The following is a 17,371-nucleotide window of genomic DNA, read 5'->3' on the forward strand; positions in this document are numbered from 1 at the left end:
CCCAAATCTCTGCTATTTTGGGGCCAGCAAACCACATGACAGCCCCTTTGGAGACCCTTGATTACTTAATATCCTTGTTGTTTGAAGATGCTGCCACGAATTTTTAAAGATGGACATAAAATCAAATTGGAAGAAAAAGATATTCGAGAACAACCTAAAATATGCGAATCTCGTATCATTTCTTTTGGAAGGCTTCATATGCATTGGTAGATTTTCTAGGCTTTTTTTTTCTCTCACGCCGGACTTGATCAGACACACAATATTGGTGAATTAGGCCTTCTTTGTATTCCGCTTCATGAACGTTTCATGGAGGATATACAATGATGTTCTACAGCCTCTAGTGCGCATTATTTATCGCAGCTTTAGATAGTTGTGTAACAACAGGAACACAACTGCTACCGTACCTTTATTTTTTTAGTACCTTGTTTTAGCCACAGGCCCAACACAGCTGAAAACACTCCTTCTTAGAATCCTACGCAGGCCACTGGTAAGTCTGTCCACTTCGCTAGCGTACATCTGATTCGCGGCATGTCGGAGGGATCTGTCGACTTCTCCATTGAAAGATTTGGCTTCCGCAATGGGAGCGCCGATGGTACTCAGATCAACCTCATCGGCACAGAGCCGAACAGTGCCTTTTCGTGGGCTTCGGCGGAGAACGAATAGAACGGTGACATCCACGTCCTCTACTGTGGCATCAAAAGCACCGCCCAGTTCTGTGGAAAAAGAAGAGAATGTAAAATTATAAAGAGCAAAACGCTGACGTATGCATAATTTTTATTTAATATTGGCTAATGGCTTCACCTCCACAATCCATACGTCATTTGGTGCTCTGGAAGTTGTAGAAGGGAATCTAAGTCTACAGCACTAACTCTAACTGCTACAGCACTAAATGACCAAATACTAAGTACGGTCTGCCAAGAATAATATGCCTTGGGGATATGGCTTGCTCGCAGGAAAGCACGTTACCCTTCAATTTCCCCATTTCCAAATAAAGAGTACTACAATATTACGCAATTTTACCACACCTGTTGAAATTTATGTGAAGCGATTAGGTTAGTTTAGTCCATCACGGTGAGGTCACTCATAAAATCGTTACCACATGCACCGTGTACTTGCACGAAATACTCATGTTTATGTACCGCACAGGTCACATCCATAATGTGAAGCAGTGTTCATGTTTATTGACTACACAGCTCACAGGCTGTGCTGATATGCAAAGTGCAGGTCATGTAAATGCACTCTGTAAAGTGACGGCAGCAATAGATAGCTTTAGAATAGGGGCCCAAAACGTCTTTGGGCCCCAAAGAAATAACGTCGAAGCCACTGCGCATGCGCAAGACGCATACTGCGTTTGGGTTTTGTGTTTGAAACGCTATTTCACCGTTTTAGCGGCAGCCCAAATAGCGGCCCCAAAAGCTTTGCGTCAGCAAACATGGCGGTACCCATCGAAGCCATGGCTCTAACCTAGCACCAAATTGGGTTCGATTCTTGCTAACGCGTGAAGTTCGCAAGCTAGGAGAAATGACTGCGGTTGTCGCATTCTCTCAGCTTGGATGTGTTATCAAGATTGATTCATTAGATGCCGCTGATTCCAAATTCGACTGTGGATTTTATGGCTCGAAGGCCTAACACGGCTAATCTTAGCTGGTGGGGCACGTAAAGTTGGTTTGTTCAAAACTAAGCGCAACCAATTGTTCGTTGCTTACAGAATAACCTCTAAATTGTAATTAAACGCGAATACACGCAAGTCAAAATTACTATTCTTATCATAAAATGGTATATTTTATTCAATTATTTCTAATAACTTTTCTTCGACGACGCAGTGGCGCTGTCAGCTCAAGAAGCTATCCGCAAACGAAAAGCCCTATTCTAAAGCTCTTCACTCCTGCGTGCCCCAACACGAACACCCACAGCGCTCTTTGGGGCCCCAAACTATTGGGGCCCATATTCCGAAACTCTCTAATGATGCCACGGTAATGAAGGCTATGTTCGGTGTTTATCGAAGGGAGCATGTTGAGCGAAGCTGTACGTACGCAGAAAGAAGTACGACGCCAAAGGCAGTTGGAAGGTTGACTATTCGCCCTTTTCATTCTCGCTCCTGTAATCTATAGTAGAAACTGGCACGCGCACACGTGCCTCGAAGTTTTATTACTTAGTAAACTGTTCTCCTATATTAGCACGCGTGCAACGTCGTTCTTGTGTTTTGCCGCAATTGAACACTCACAAAGGGAAGACACATAAAGGCAACACAGTCTCTTAGCAAGCATCAACTAGGCCAACAAGTCGTTCTTGTGGTGGCTGCCTTGAATAGAAAGCTCCCGGCGTAAGATAGCGTTCGTTAAAGCGAGTTGGACGGCCTGCGCTTCGATTCAAGTATGGCACTCGATATCAGGCGAGCATTCTGGACACACCACGCACGGTCCGATCTCTCGGGCAATGTTTAAAGTAACAACGATGCGTGATTGCGTGGAACGTGGGTTTTGTCTCGGCAATTAACTCGAGTCCGCTGCGTACCTTGATGATATGTGGTTTTTAATGGCGCAAGCGCCAGTTATGGCCAAAGAGCGCCATGACAAATGGTAATTTTAAGGATGTATTGTGAATGGCGTGGAGAGTGAATTCATCATAGTAGGTGTGATATGGCTGTATAAGGGCCTAAAGATTCTCGCTGTAAACGGCGCAAAATATATAGGTACTAAAATAATGACACTAATTACTTAGGGATGTGGAAGATGGCAATTGTGTTTTGGTAAAAACATACGAAAACGAAATAACGGTTACACTAGAGCATGAAGGCGGCACCTCGAATAAAAGGGCTGTTAATTCACGTGTTAAAATGTCTTGGCCAAATTATTTTCAGGGTGTTGGTTTCGGCTAAGAAATCTAGTACTAAGAAATCTAGGAAAAATGCCGGGTGACGAGGTATCTCTTCCCGATATGCAGAATGGAAATACCTTTCCTCTCTGTTTCTATTGCAGGTCACTGGATAAGAACATGGAGGACTGTGAGGTTATCGCTGCATCTAATACAAGTCGGAGAATAACCCCCTCCCCCGCAGTCGAGACGTAAGAGTGAGTACCGTAAGTGTGTCCTATTCTTAACCGGCAAAGAAGTACTTCCTTGTATCGCGCTGTTTTCTCACTTATCCAATTCCCCAGTTTCGTTTTTATAATGTGTAGCTTATTCAATGTTTGTGCATCCCACTCTGCTTGCCCCTGACTCGTCAGTTTACGACGTAGAAAAGACTTTAGGTCTGTGGCAGGTATGGGGACATTACCATCTGTGTCGTTAAAACTCACTGACGTAGCGTTTTCGTCAGCAGCTACATCGCCTTTTATAGCTTTATGGCATGGTACCCAGCATAAGACAATCACTGGGCTGCACAAATATGCGAGCAGAACAAGCTGTACAGCTCATTTAAAACGGAATTTTTATGTTTTCGTAAGCTAATTAGGGCTCTCACGACACTTAATGAGTCTGTGAGGACAACAGCCTTAGCGACATACTTGAGCCTTGTGTGTTTAATAGCGGGAAGTATAGCGTATGCTTCTGCTGTAAAGATACTGGTGTGTGGGTTTAGTGCCCGAGATATTGAAAATGAGGGTCTGAGAGCTGCGTAAGTAGCGCCAGCAGGAGACTGAAGCATCTGTGTAAAATTCATCACAGGAATACTTCTCTTTAAGTTCGAGAAAATGTGATTGTATGTGAGCCTCAGGTGCGCCTTTCGATAGTTCTAAGAAAGAGATGTCACATTGGATAGTTTGCCACTCCCAAGGTGGTGGAAGTCGAGTAGGATCCATTAAGGCATTCTCTAAAACAGGGACCTCTGTTTTTTTCTGAGAGTGCTTCCAACTGGAGGGACAGAGGAGGCTGGATACCTGGGTGGTTACGGAACAGCCTGGCCGTGGAGGAGTCGTGAATAATTGAATGACATGGATGATCCACAGCTGATTTTACCTTGAAGGCATAAGAAAAATATGTCCTTTGGTACTATAAAGACGATTCATTAGATTCGACGTAATGCCTTTGCACAAGACTAGTTCTAAAGGCGCCTGTTGCAAGGCGGATGCCTAAGTGGTCGACAGGATCTAGCATTTTCAGAGTACTAGGTCCAGCAGAATAATAGACTATGGCTCCATAGTCAATGTGTGTTAATATTACACTTTTGTACAACTTAATAAGGCATCTCCTGTCGCTTCCCCAAGCTGTGCGTGACAATAGCTTTAGCAGATTCATAGTCCTGACGCACTTTGCCTTAAAATACTTCAGATGTGGCACAAAAGTTAGCTTACTGTCTAAAAAGATCCCTAAAAATGTGTGTTCACAGTTCACAGATAACCGTTCTCTGTTGAGATCTATTACGGGGTCCGCCAGTATACCGCTGTTGTTAGAGAACAGGACGCACGTACTTTTTTGAGGGTTTATCTTAAAACCGTTTTTGTCCGCCCACTTGGAGAATTTATTTATGCAAAGCTGGTACTTGCAGCTCGCAGACACTTAGATTACATCATTTGAAACCTATCTGGATGTCATCCACATATACAGAATAAAACATAGTACGTGGCATAGCAGTCCGGATCGAGTTCATTTTGACAATAAAAAGAGTGCAGCTCAGCACACCTCCTTGTGGAACACCGGCCTCCTGCTTAAATGGACGAGACAGAACGCTACCAACTCTAAAGGCCCAACCACACGCGGTGAATCGTGCGCGCCTGGCTGCGCGTCACGCGTCTGCGAGGCCGTACGCGCCTGTCCTACGCGTCTAGAGAGGGCAGACGCGCAGGAAACGCGCGCGTCAGGGAGGTCTTGATCTTGGGCGTCATTTTGAGCGTACGCGACGGAAGTGGCAGCTTGTGCACCGACGTCACGTGGGTCGCATGTACACTTCCGGCGGTTCGGAAAGGTTGTTGAAGTTTCAGAATCGTGCGGAGACGCCGGGAGTCGCTGCTGGTTTCGTGTCGATAGAGCACAGAGGCTATGGAGGCGATCAACAACGAAGCGCTGATCGCCTGCGTTGAGGCACAAGCGCCACTAGAACAAGCACTTGACGAGGTGGTCGTGGATCGTCATGCCCAACGCTGCCGAACAGGTGAGTGCTCGGAATTTTATACGGGCGTCATAGCGGAGCAGTTTCGATCGCGATCGAGCCCGATCGGGGTCGGATTTTGTGATCACGATTGCCTGTACCGCGCAGTCTGCGTAGAACCGATCGTGATCGAGAAATTTGATCGCGCTCGATCGCCATCGAAAGCCTAGCTGTGTGGCACTGGTATAAGCTGCCTCTCTCATCAGCCGACTCGCAGATGTCGCAAACGCGTTTCATCTGTGCAGATGACGTTATCACAGCGCTGCAGAAGTGATGGAAGTCCCTGGGGAATAAATTTCGGCGCCTGGGAAGACGTTTCAAAAAGAAAAGAGCCGCGCCGTGCCAGTCGACGTTCACGACGACGTCATCTGGCTGTTTTTCGACCAGATGATGTTTTTGCGCTACACAATATAGCGTAGACCGTAAGTGATCTTGAAGTTTCCATCTTAACCGGCTTGTTAAAAATGAAACACGGGATTTTAGTGCTTTTCCTTTACCACGTTGACCGGCGATGCCGTATGTTTGTATTATAGCTGGCAATGCACCGCACTTATGGGAATCGACTCAAAATTGTGCTTACACAAGCAAGTCGACGCACAGTATGCATTATATTCAGCTTTGTCTAATTGCCGATAAAATATTTGTGCTGCATCGCCGCTCCGATTATCGCATATTTTGTTAAATGTGATCCGTAAGGGGACATACAAGCAGTACAAGAATAGCTTTGTATATTTATTTATTTAGGTACCCACAAAGCCAGTTTGGCTTTGCAGTGGGGAGCAGAGAAAGCAGAAATACAGGTACAAAATAACAAGTAAAATAGCACTTAAAAACCTAACAATAAAGCATAAGACAGAAGTACAGAGAATATCACATACAAATTAGCAGGATGAATAAAAAGAAAAGGGCTTGCATGATGCACACACAAAAACAAAACACAAAACATGCAAGTAGTTGTTTTTTTTTTTTTTTTATTCTGTGCACTGATCCTAGAAGGCAGCGTGCAAGTCAATGGCCAGTATTTAACTGAGTATTGAATGTTGCTATATTCACGTGTACCTTGGGCACTTCAATGCACAGTTTTAATTTTGCATTTTGTTGCTTGCCAGCAGTGTGCAAATCGGTGCTTCATCACAGACCCTCAAATATTACCTAGCTTGCTTAGGGATTCATTCAGTGTCATCATGCTGTAGGAATAAATGCGCCATAGTACTGACATTGTCAGCTGTGTAATTGATAATTCTTTTTGTGTCTGCTCAGCAGTGTCCTTACCTAATTATCAGTCTGCGGTTATTCTGCAGATCCCAGGTGCTGTGGTTACTGGTTTAAGCGAAGCTTTCACGATGTTTGTAGAGAACGATGTTCCTGCTTAGCAAAATTTCCAAGGAAGTACTAGATGATCCAGTTTAACACATTCGCACTGTGCAAAATATGATTATTGAAATTTTACATGCCAAAACCACGATCTAGTTACATTATTTTAATTGGTATTTGTATTACGTCCAGTACTGGTCACTCGTGCAACACAGTAGCCAGTAGTCAGCTGGGATGACAATGGTTCAACGACTACATTAATATCAGTATGAGGCGAGCTATTTGGCAAGACAGTAGGAGCAGTGGTAGGAAAGTCCAGAGAAGAGGCAAAAAAAGCTTGGCTGTAAGAAACCTTCTGGAAGGGTTTGCTCACTAAGGTCAGCTTTGCTGGGCCAAAACACCCTTTACAAGGCAGATGGCAAGAAGACAAACATTATTAGACGTAACTTCCTAAATACAAACAACAAATGCACTGACTACTACGTACACAGCTTCACACTGTGTTTAGACGTACATTCAGTTAAGAAAAACAGTTTAGAATGAGATGAAGTTTACAAACAAGTGAAAGGAAAACAAAGTTACAAGCCAAGAACGTCTCAAGTAGAAAAACTAGAACAGGAGAGAGCCTTATGCTAAAGCAAGACCTAACAGTACTACTACTCTATGTTTAGAAAGTGCAAGCAAGGTCTTTCAACATGAAATTTATTAAGTGGTTTTACTGAGTAAATGTAGTGGAATGCTTCCTGCTAATTATTTCAAAACTGAAACATTCCAAATATCACAAACTGTTTTGAGTAGAAGTAATCACTAGGCTTCAGGCATGCAGATCTTGTAAGAACTGCTTAAATGCATCACAAGCAAAAACAGAAAAAGATACAAAAGCTACACTTACGCGCATGCAGAAACTGTTCATTCTGGTTGTGTAGGCAAGCCACTATTGTCCCTACAAAACTGATTCAGAGCTTCAGTGTACTCTAATAAAATCACACACTAAAACAAATGTGGACGGATTTGAGCCTTCATATATTTTTGCATCCAGACTGGCACATTATTTACACATTGACAGTATGTGCAAACCTTATTACGCTCACATGCAGGATGCCCGCCAACCTTCCACCAGTGCCCCATCGAGTGAGGAGGGAAGTGCTGCAGACATCTTAACAAAAAATGTGCCAGTTTTCTGATCTGGCAACACTTGAAGTGCCATCACCGTCAAGTGAAGAGTCACAAGCGCCAGCATCGACTCTGTCTTCGGCGTCGCATGAGTCTGTGGAGTCTCAGGACATTTTGGAATCTCTTGAATCACCGATGTTTCAAGAAGTTCTGGTTCCTGAGGATTCTGAGGCACACCACAGCAGTCCGCAGTCAGAAGCATCGCTGGCTTCAGCAGGCAGTCGTAGGCTGGATACGTTAGGAAGCATTGCTTCTGAAGCAAAGTCAAGGGGGAGGAAAAAGAAAAATTAGAGTCAGTTAATATCGGAGGAATTAAGCAATGTTTCAAGTGCAATCAAAAGATGCAAACCACAGGACCACCTCGAACTTTTGCCGTCTCTCTGCTCAAACACATTAGAGAGGCCAGTGAGGATACGCATCTCGACTTGAAAATTAAATTGATGCAAGTAGGAAAGTAATTCAAAGATTAATGTTTTTTAATGTATACTTTTTGTATAATAAAGCCAAGAGACAATGAAACAACAGGAAATCATTGATGAATTTAATTACTTTATATCGAAATGGAAAAATAAGGAGGAAAATGAAAGTATATGAAAAGGTAGCTTCCCACTAATGGGAGAGGAACCCACAACCTTTCAATTATGCTTGCATTGCTTTACCAGTAGAGCTGCAGCAATGGCTATCCCTCTGCAAACTTTCTTGGGCTGTATGTGCATGTACTAGATCTCACCCTGGTAGTGTTAGCCAGTGCTACTCGTGCAAGAACACTCCAAGAGCCTAATCTAGTACACATAAACATTCTATGAAATTGATGGTGGAATAGCCTCCAGCTCAATTGGTTTTGGTTTTAGCTCCCACCAGTGGCAAGTTATATTTTGTCCACTTTCATTTCCCTTCTCCTTGTGATGTTGACATTACAAATAAAATGACAGTTATTTTCCTTTATGCTTTATATACGTTTCCTTGTCTGTTGTTGTCATGTCAAAGCCCCTCAGCTCTTCTTTTATGTTCATTTTACATTGTGTTGTATCCATATTTTTGTGCGGTATTCAAGAATTTCATAAAGTTGATATCTGTGGGCCTGGTTGGCTGGCCATTGCTGCTGTAGAGATGTGTGAACATGTTTTAGCAACACACCTACGATAAAGAAGCACTGACTTGCAACTAAAGGTTTGTTGTTGCAAGAGATATGTTTATCGCTTTCATCTGTGTTTACTCATTCAGCCTGTCTTGCAGCAATGAACCTTTTTGAGTTCACCACCTGTGCATGTAGAGTTTGTGCATGCATCTAGAGATGCCTGTACATGCCTGTAAATAAAAAGAAATGTAATGAACTTTCAACCAGACCCCATTGAAAATTTCGGTTATATGCTGCAAGTTGTAAAGCCTGTCGGGGCGTTCTAGCAGCGCAAGCATTTTTCAAATTGTTTTATTATTATTAGAAGAGGTAGCAGAAAGGGAAAAGTCTTGCCACCACATAGCCAGGAGGTGAGGTTCACTGCCAACATAGACAACCTCTACCTCTCCCACAACTATCATCCACAAGCCACATTCCTTGCATTTTTTTTTCTTTGTGTTCTGTGGCTCAGTTCCAGAGTTGATTTTGCATGTTCTGCATTGGATGTTTGGTCAAAGTCTTTGTACGTAATCAGTGACATTGAAGGCAGTGTGTAAATGAGACATTTATACGTATGACCCTGCTTCTCTGGCAGGAAGCAGGGCTACCTGACGGGAGCTGTGAACAGCATGTGAGCTTTAAAAAATTTCTTAAGCTGAAAACAATTTAAGAAATTTCTGCGGCTGTCATGCTGTTCTGCAGTTGTTTAATACTTTGCAGGCACGATCGCCACTATATGACTTACACACCACTGCAGAGTCTAGCCGCCTCAATCCCCACACAGTAAGTCAAGGTAACGTTTTTTATGTCTTACCGGGATGCCAAGTAGCTTGAATGTAAGTTGAAAAAAAATTTGTACGCACGTCTCAATTGTTTGAATACTAACTATGATGACATGATTTTTCTTGACAATGATCTACATGGCTGTGGGGGACCTTTTCGGGTGACATACGATCAAAATTCATTTGTGTAGGTTAGCTACCACCTTTGTTTAATACTACATGTGCAAGCATACCTCAGTGCATGTTGTACAGGTTGCGCAAGGTCAAAAGCACTGAGGTAGCTTTTGTGCGATGCCAGTCGATGGCAGTTTTTTTTAGAGTTAGCCGTAACTGTTACACTGGTGATGCAGTAAGTGGAAACTTTCAGTCTCTGTGATCATGCGATCATTTTTTTCTTGTATTTCTTTTCACGCGCATTGTCAGTACCATCATTACTATTTCTCGTTTTGTATCAGCATTTCGTGTCCCATCTTTTATTCGTTTATGAATTGATAAATAGTTAGTTGTGTATAATTCTGTATTCTGTGATTATTAATATATTATTATTATTATGTATTAGTATTTCTTATGCACGCTCATTGTCAGTCGTTTCCTTCTTTCTTTTGTTTTGCTTCAATGTTTTGTGACTCCTTCCTGATTTGGCTTCCAAAAGGCGGCGGGCAGTAATATGTAAATAAAATAAAATAAATGATACATTAAATGACAAAGAAACGGTGTTCTGTATTCCTCCAATCGCACATTATTACTCTAGGGGCAACTGTCCTTTACCAACCTCAATGCTACAGCAAGTCGTTCTCCAGGCTCCAGGGGTTTCTCGAATGTGGTGCTGCCGTGTGAGGTCCTCTGCTAAAAAGCTCAATAGCTTGTCCAAGAGCTGCGGCGCCTTGCGAAAGAATTTGTTGAAAAATCCGTGGTCATCCTGACGTATCCGTTGCATCTGTAAAAAATGGTGCATTGTTGCCTGGCAGCAAGACCATGCCCTGCCCACATACACGCGCAGGTATCAGGAGCTGTACACTTTTCACTGACACACACGTATAGCCACTAGCCATCATTAATTTTACCCCCTGCTTTGTTTATGTGCTTGAATACAAACAGTGGTTCGGCAAAACAGGAGAGCCAGTCAACGGTATATTAAAATCGTGCGGCCACTGCCAAGAAACTTCCGAAATTAGTCGCACAGAATTTTAACCTGCCCCCCAGGTAACAATTTAATTACATTACACTTCATATTCTACAGTCACACTTCTGAGAGACAGAAAATATAGGAAATCGTATCTCGTCCACAAGCTTCATATAAGACAACCAACATGTGTAAAAAGGTGTTCTTGAATCTATGTGCTATACTAATGGCACTAATATAACTAGCAGTCCTTAGCTTTTTGTACGGGTGTGCTAATACCGAAAAGTAGGTTTAGAATCGAATCAAATGAAGAAAAAATAATCTGGATATCAAATAAAATATCGAATAGCAGAAAATGTATTACAAAACTTAATCCTTACAAATTTTGTGCAAGAAGAGAGGGTGCTACACAAGCTCTGTGTAAACAGTACGGTCTACTGTTAATAATGAAGGGAGCTCCAAATTAGTATTACAGATTGTCAAATAGAATCAAGCGCTTCTTCCCCTCTGAAGCTGAACAGTTAATGACCGTATGTCGTACGGCATACACGGGTTAGACTGACGGCGGTTGAAACGTCGTGAGGTGTCGTCACTACGGATCCAATATACTATCTGTATGCTTCCGGCGGCTAATCAGCCCGATCTTCGCCTATGCTTTCGCGCTTTCCGAACTACACCCTGCTCTTGTCGTTCCCCCTGTTCGCGTACGTCACGTTATCGTTTCGATCGGTGCTGTCAACCTGGACGAACCTTGCACCGACGACGCGATGCTGTTATGCGAATTGGGCGTTCGCGCGCTGCGAGTACGATCCCCGCATTACTACTTTAACCCTTTCATTTATGCGCGCACTTAAAAACGCTGATAAGTAATTGCTGTCCTAACGAAGATAAGTCCCCATGTCCAAACACTGGCTCCTAGTTCTACCACTGTAGATCATCGAAAGGAAAAGTTACTCACAGCCGTAAAGTCCTTCTTTACGCAGTTGAAAGACCGGCCAGACCCACCAACGTCGCCGCAGAGGCCGCAGACGCTTTCTGCGCTCCCGCCGCCTTTGCAAGAGCAGCAGCAGCAAAAGCTTCTTTCTCATGTGGTACATTGCGGAGAGAGAACGCTGATGCCGGCGAAGCAAGCGGCTAAGCAAGAGCTCGGCAGCAACGTCGTGCGTGGTCGCGCGCAGATGTCAGCTGCAGTTGTGAGCAAGCAGACGCTATCGCGCGTGATGTTGATAATTGATGTAGCTTTTCTTGCCATAAGGATGTATAGATACGAACAGCGTGCATTTCTCAACTTAAAAACAATGTACTAGCTCTAACATTGATAAATTAAATAAACATGGCTAGCCATAATGAAATTAAAGATAAACTTTTCTCAAAGCCAAAGACGACCGTTTCCGCCATCGCTGGGCCGCTGGTCTGTCAGCCCTGTGCTACGCGCAGCAAAGCGCGCACGTGTGCGCGTATCGTGTGGCTGGATGCCCTTCCCTTCATCACCCGCGTACGCGCACGCAGACGCGTACGCTTGCGTGTACGCGTAGCGAGACGCGTATCCCGGGCTGCGTGTGGTTGGGCCTTAAGACGTACTCGGCGCGCCCGGCCGCGGCAGGCGAAGTCTGATACGCTGCGCTAGCGACGCCAGGGGTGCAAGAAATGCACGGAGAAATGCTTCCTCTACAGTTCGGCGTGCGCGAGCAGCTCGAGGCTGGCGCCATCTCTGCGTCCGGGAGCGCAACTTCACGGCTGCGGCGAATAGCGGGCCGTTCGGGTAGCGCGCGCGCTTTTTCTTTTTCCGCGCGCCTAAAACGAAAACTTTTGCGGCATGGCGTTAACTTGTCCTGACAGCCAGAACATCGCACTCATATCGCTAGTACGTCGCCTACGTCAAAAACGGAAGCGGACCATGTACATACGAAAACTATTCGACAAGCGCCCTCAACTCGACGACTACCACCAGCTAGTACAGAGCTGCGAAATGCAGCTTACCGGTGGCGAGACCACACTGCTTTCGTATAGCTTCCCACGCGTTGTTCTTCCGCTCTGTGTCGCGGTAGTCCATGCGTTTCACATCGTATACACATGGATGGTTGCGAATCGCTTCAAGCAGGCGTCTTCACTCGCGCTGTCATCCCACACGGATGTTGAAAAAACCACAGCCGCACTGTCAATACGCGCACCGCAGGCCGCCATTCTGCCTTCTGCTCGCTGCCGCTGCAGCGCGCAGTGCATTCTGGTCTAGCGTCAGCCGCGTGAAATAGAACACGCTCTATCTCCGCGCCGGCGGCGTTGTGCTCGCCAAGCGCGCCTGGGCACGCCGGCTACGCCGTGACGCCGGACTGTAGACTGCGCGCTTTTCACCGACGTCGCTTAACCGCGACGCGCGTGGCCGCGCGCGCGCGTTACGCCGGAGTATATCTTGCCCTTAACACGGAACGTGCGATTGGAGAGGTAACTCTGAATCAGGTTCAGCAAGTTGCCTCGAATTCCCATTTCAGACAGATCATGGAGGATTCCAAAGCATCGGGTTGTGTCGTATGCCTTCTCTATATCTAAAAATACTGACAAGAAAAGCTGTTTGTGGACAAAGGCATCACGGATATTTGTCTCGATGCGGACAAGGTGATCTGCTGTGGGTATACCCTCCCTAAAACCGCACTGTAAGGAATCGAGTATCTTGTTGCTTTCAAGAAAATGAATTGGCGACGGTTAATCATTTTCTCAAATAGTTTGCCTAGACAACTTGTCAGAGCTATAGGCCTATAACTGTTGGGTGGGGAAGGGTCCTTGCCTTCTTTGAGAATAGGGATTACGATTGCTTATTTCTAGGCAAACGGAGTGTAGCCGGCGGAGAACATGGAGTTGAAGAGTCACAGTAGTGTTTTTTTGGGGTTTCGGGGTGTAAGTGTGTGATCATCTCATACATTATTCTGTCACTTCCTAGAGCAGACTTGTTGCAGCAGTTCAGTGAGGCCTGGAACTCAGCCATTTTAAATGGACGATTGTATACTTCATTGGATATGCTTTTCCGACCCAAATACAGCTGTTCTGCTATTCGCTGGTATTTTAGGAATGTATCTGTGTAATGAGATGTAGTAGAAATGTGCTCTAGATGTGCTCCTAGACAATCTGCCTGGTCCTTAAGAGTGTCTCCTTGTGTATTTACTAAAGGTAAAGGATGAGTTTCGCGGCCTTTTATTTTGTTCACCCTGTTCCAGGCTATTCGTTCATCTGTATATGAATTGATTCTGCTTATGTAGTTTTTCCAACTTTCCCGTTTAGCGCAGCGGCGCGTTCTTCTACCTTTCGGCTTGATCGCCTTGAAATCAATTAGGTTCTCTGTGGTTGGGTAGTTAGGAGGCGATTCCAAGCCTTGTGTTGCTTTTTCCTGGCTTCTTTGCACTCCTCATTCCACCGTGGAATACGTCGTTTCGGGGGCGACCCATTTGTTTGGGGGATACATACTGATGCAGCATGAATAATGAACGCTGTTATGTATGCTACTGCATCGTCTAGGCTAAGTTCACATATATCATTCCAGGGCAGCTGTGTGGAGGCGATTCCAAGCCTTGTTTTGCTTTTTCCTGGCTTCTTTGCACTCCTCATTCCACCGTGGAATACGTCGTTTCGAGGGCGACCCATTTGTTTGGGGGATACATACTGATGCAGCATGAATAATGAACGCTGTTATGTATGCTACTGCATCGTCTAGGCTAAGTTCACATAATCATTCCAGGGCAGCTGTGTTCGCGAAACTTTGTCCAGTCGGCTGAATCAAGTGCTATCGAGGAAAATGTGCAGGACACTGACTTTGTTTTTTAATGTTTAGAACGGTGGGGAAGTGATCACTTCCATAAGGGTTATTAATGAAATCTCACTCTAGATATAGCACAATCGTACTAGATGCTGTGCTTAGGTCTATCGAAGAAAATGTTTTGTGTGCAGAGCTGTAAAATGTCGGCTTTTTCTTGTTAAGAAAGTAGGAACTTGAAGAGAATAGGATGTTTTCTATAAGCAATCCTCTCGCAGCGCATCGAGAGTTGCCCCACAGTGTGCTATGCGCGTTTAGATCACCGACGACTATGTAAAGGTGATGGAGCTCATCAATAAAGCTTTCAAATGGTGTGCTAGAGTTGATAACTTGGGGGGATGGATACTTACGTGATGCTAACTGGTTTATTGAATAGCACTGCTCCGATAGCAACTGCCTCAAGAGGAGTTCGGAGTCTCAGTTGCCGACAAGCAACGCATCTGTCGACTATTATTGCTACCCCGCCGGACGATGCAACAGCATCATCTCGGTCTTTCCGGAAAATAGCGTATTGCCTGAGACAGTTTGCTTGCTTAGATTTACGATGTGTCTCCTGAACACACAGCACCTTTGGATCGTATTTGTGTAAGAGCTGCGTGATATCATCGAGGTTGTGGTTCAGACCTCTCACGTTCCAGTGAAATATGTGCGTGTCCATACTGTTTGTATTTACGTGCTGTGTGTCAAGAGGAGTCAGTTGGCTTATGGAGCGTTTCCTGGCCCCGTGAACCGGGCTTTGTCTTTCTTGGAGCGGTCACCAGAAGCCCGCCGCTTCCGGGCTGCTAAATGCTCAGCCTCGTTTGTAGTTGTGTCCATCGACTCCTGGGAGCCGCTGGACTTAATTCCGCTCACTAGAGCTGGGTGTTTTCAAGGTAGGCCTTGCCTCAAAAAGCAGAGCCTTGGAGGCCACCAACCCAGAGGTCGATGGGCCCTTCTTTAGAGATGGAGCATCAGTGCTCGCTGCTGTCGCCTGGGCGGGCTTGGGGCACTGCCACGGCCACACTCTTTGTGGGTCGGGCTGATGCCCCAGTCTGTTGCAGTGTCGCCCTCCTACGCGCCGCACCAGCATACTCTGCGGTATGGAGGAAAGAAATATGCTTTCGCGCTTTTTCAAAAGAAATGTGCTCCTTGATCTTTAGTGTAATTATTTCCTTTTCCTTATTCCAAGAAGGACATGACCGAGAGTATGCAGGGTGGCCACCCTCGCAGTTTGCGCAGCGGTGTGCCTCAGTACAACTATCGGCAGGATGTTCGTGTGACGCGCATTTGCACATGTAGTACGGCTCCGGCAGCTCTGACAGCCGTGACCAAATCGCTGGCACTTAAAGCAGCGGCGCGGGTTTGCAATGTAGGGTCTAAGTTTGATTTTCACATAGCCTGTTTCAATATATTCTGGTAAAGTGCTTGTGCAGAATGTCAAAATTAGGTGTTTAGGGGGGATCTCTTTGTCATCCTGCCTGATCTTTATTCTTTGGACATTTGTCACGTGCAGTTCCTCCCAGCTTTCAAGCAGCTCGGTTTCACTCAAGTCCAGAAGATCTTGTTCAGATACGACTCCGCGTGTACTGTTCAATGAACGATGTGGGTTTATCGAGACGGGGGTACTATTAATTTCTCCAAGTCCAGATAGATTCTCGAACTGTCTCTTGTCACTAACTTCGAGCAACAGATTACCGCTGGCCATTCTCGTGACCTTGTAGCCGGGACCTAGTTTTTGAGTAAGACATTTTGCGACAACAAATGGTGATAGAGTTCTTGCAGTTTTATCAGGGTTTTCACACCTTACGGCATGATACTTTGGATAAGCTTCTTCGGTCTGGTCAAAAAGTTTCAAGGAGTCATCCGCGCGCCCTCACGTGGAAAGAGGGCGATCAGGGAGTCGGGGGAATGATGAAAAAGCCATCAAAATAAACATAACTTCGGTAGCTATGCCATCCGCCCACCAGCGAGCCCAACAAGGGGAGGCTACGAAGCCAAAAAGCAACGAAGACGCCAGCTGTACATAGTCACTATAACCCAATATAATATACCCAAGGTTGGATAACTACACCAGGTTAGCCCTTGCCACCTGGAAATCTGGAAGTAAGAAGTGAAGACAAGACAGGAAAGATTGAAAGTGAGAGAGACAGACGAAGATTGAAGAGAAGGACAGGAAAAGACGACGGCCGGTTTCCTCCAGGTGGGTAAGTCTGAAGGTGTCGTCTATGTGAAGCAGAGGCCAAAGAGGTGTGTTGCCTCCGCCGGGAGGCCTTAAAGGTCCAAACACCCAGCATCGGCTCAACCCCCAGGATCCCCATTTCCCCAGACAAGGCTAAGCCGCGCACGGCTACACGCGGGAGGGTCCAACCCACATGTGCTCGGGTATGTGGTCTCGTAACTCACCAAACGCCTGCTGACGCAGACGCACCCGCGGGCGCTTCGTAGCTTTAGCTTCGTTGTCACCGAAAGCCCGGTCCGCGGGTGCTTTCCACCACAGGGTCGACAGAATTGCGGAAATCCGGTACTGGACTTCGATCGTGTCCTTCCGTCCGAAGCGACAGTAGCGCAAGAACTTCTTGCCACGACCGAGCTGTGTCACGTTAAAGTGCCTGGCCGTGGCATTAGCGTAGTCGTAACCGCCCACTCTGCCAGTGACGCCGGGTAAGGCTATCTGCTGCAGGCCTTGCATCTGTGCAATTTTCAGCAATTCCATCACGGTCAGGTCGCTCACAGGAGGCCAAACTGCGAAGTGAAAGCAAGCTAGATGACGAAAGTATGTTATGAGAAACTTATAGCTTACGAGCAACAGCTGAATGCAAGATACCGAACCAAGCACGTCCTTGAAATGCGTAGATGAGGGGTATTGCGTGCTGATCGGTAACAAGGTGTTTGATCGCGTCTTTTCATTTAACTTGCCCAATGTGAGAAGAAGAAACAAATTCGCTTTTCTCAGCAGAAGAACATCTTTTCAAATCAACTTTTATGTGCATTGCGA

General features: G+C 45.5%; 1 protein-coding gene across 2 annotated transcripts in view; it reads right to left on the reverse strand.

Moving 5' to 3' along the window:
* Window positions 1-387: 387 nt before the first annotated feature.
* The window catches only part of LOC126534659 (uncharacterized), a 46,765-nt gene continuing 29,781 nt past the window's right edge, over window positions 388-17,371 (reverse strand). For both annotated transcript variants that reach the window (XM_055072531.2, XM_055072532.2), the window contains 2 exons: window positions 16,780-17,118; window positions 388-713 (listed from right to left, as the gene is read on the reverse strand). In XM_055072531.2, coding sequence (XP_054928506.1) covers window positions 415-713; window positions 16,780-17,118 — 638 coding nt within the window. In that variant the 3' untranslated portion in view covers window positions 388-414. The remainder of the gene's footprint in view (window positions 714-16,779; window positions 17,119-17,371) is intronic.

This window comes from Dermacentor andersoni, chromosome 7, assembly GCF_023375885.2.
Source record: "Dermacentor andersoni chromosome 7, qqDerAnde1_hic_scaffold, whole genome shotgun sequence".
NCBI classification, from domain to species: domain Eukaryota; kingdom Metazoa; phylum Arthropoda; class Arachnida; order Ixodida; family Ixodidae; genus Dermacentor; species Dermacentor andersoni.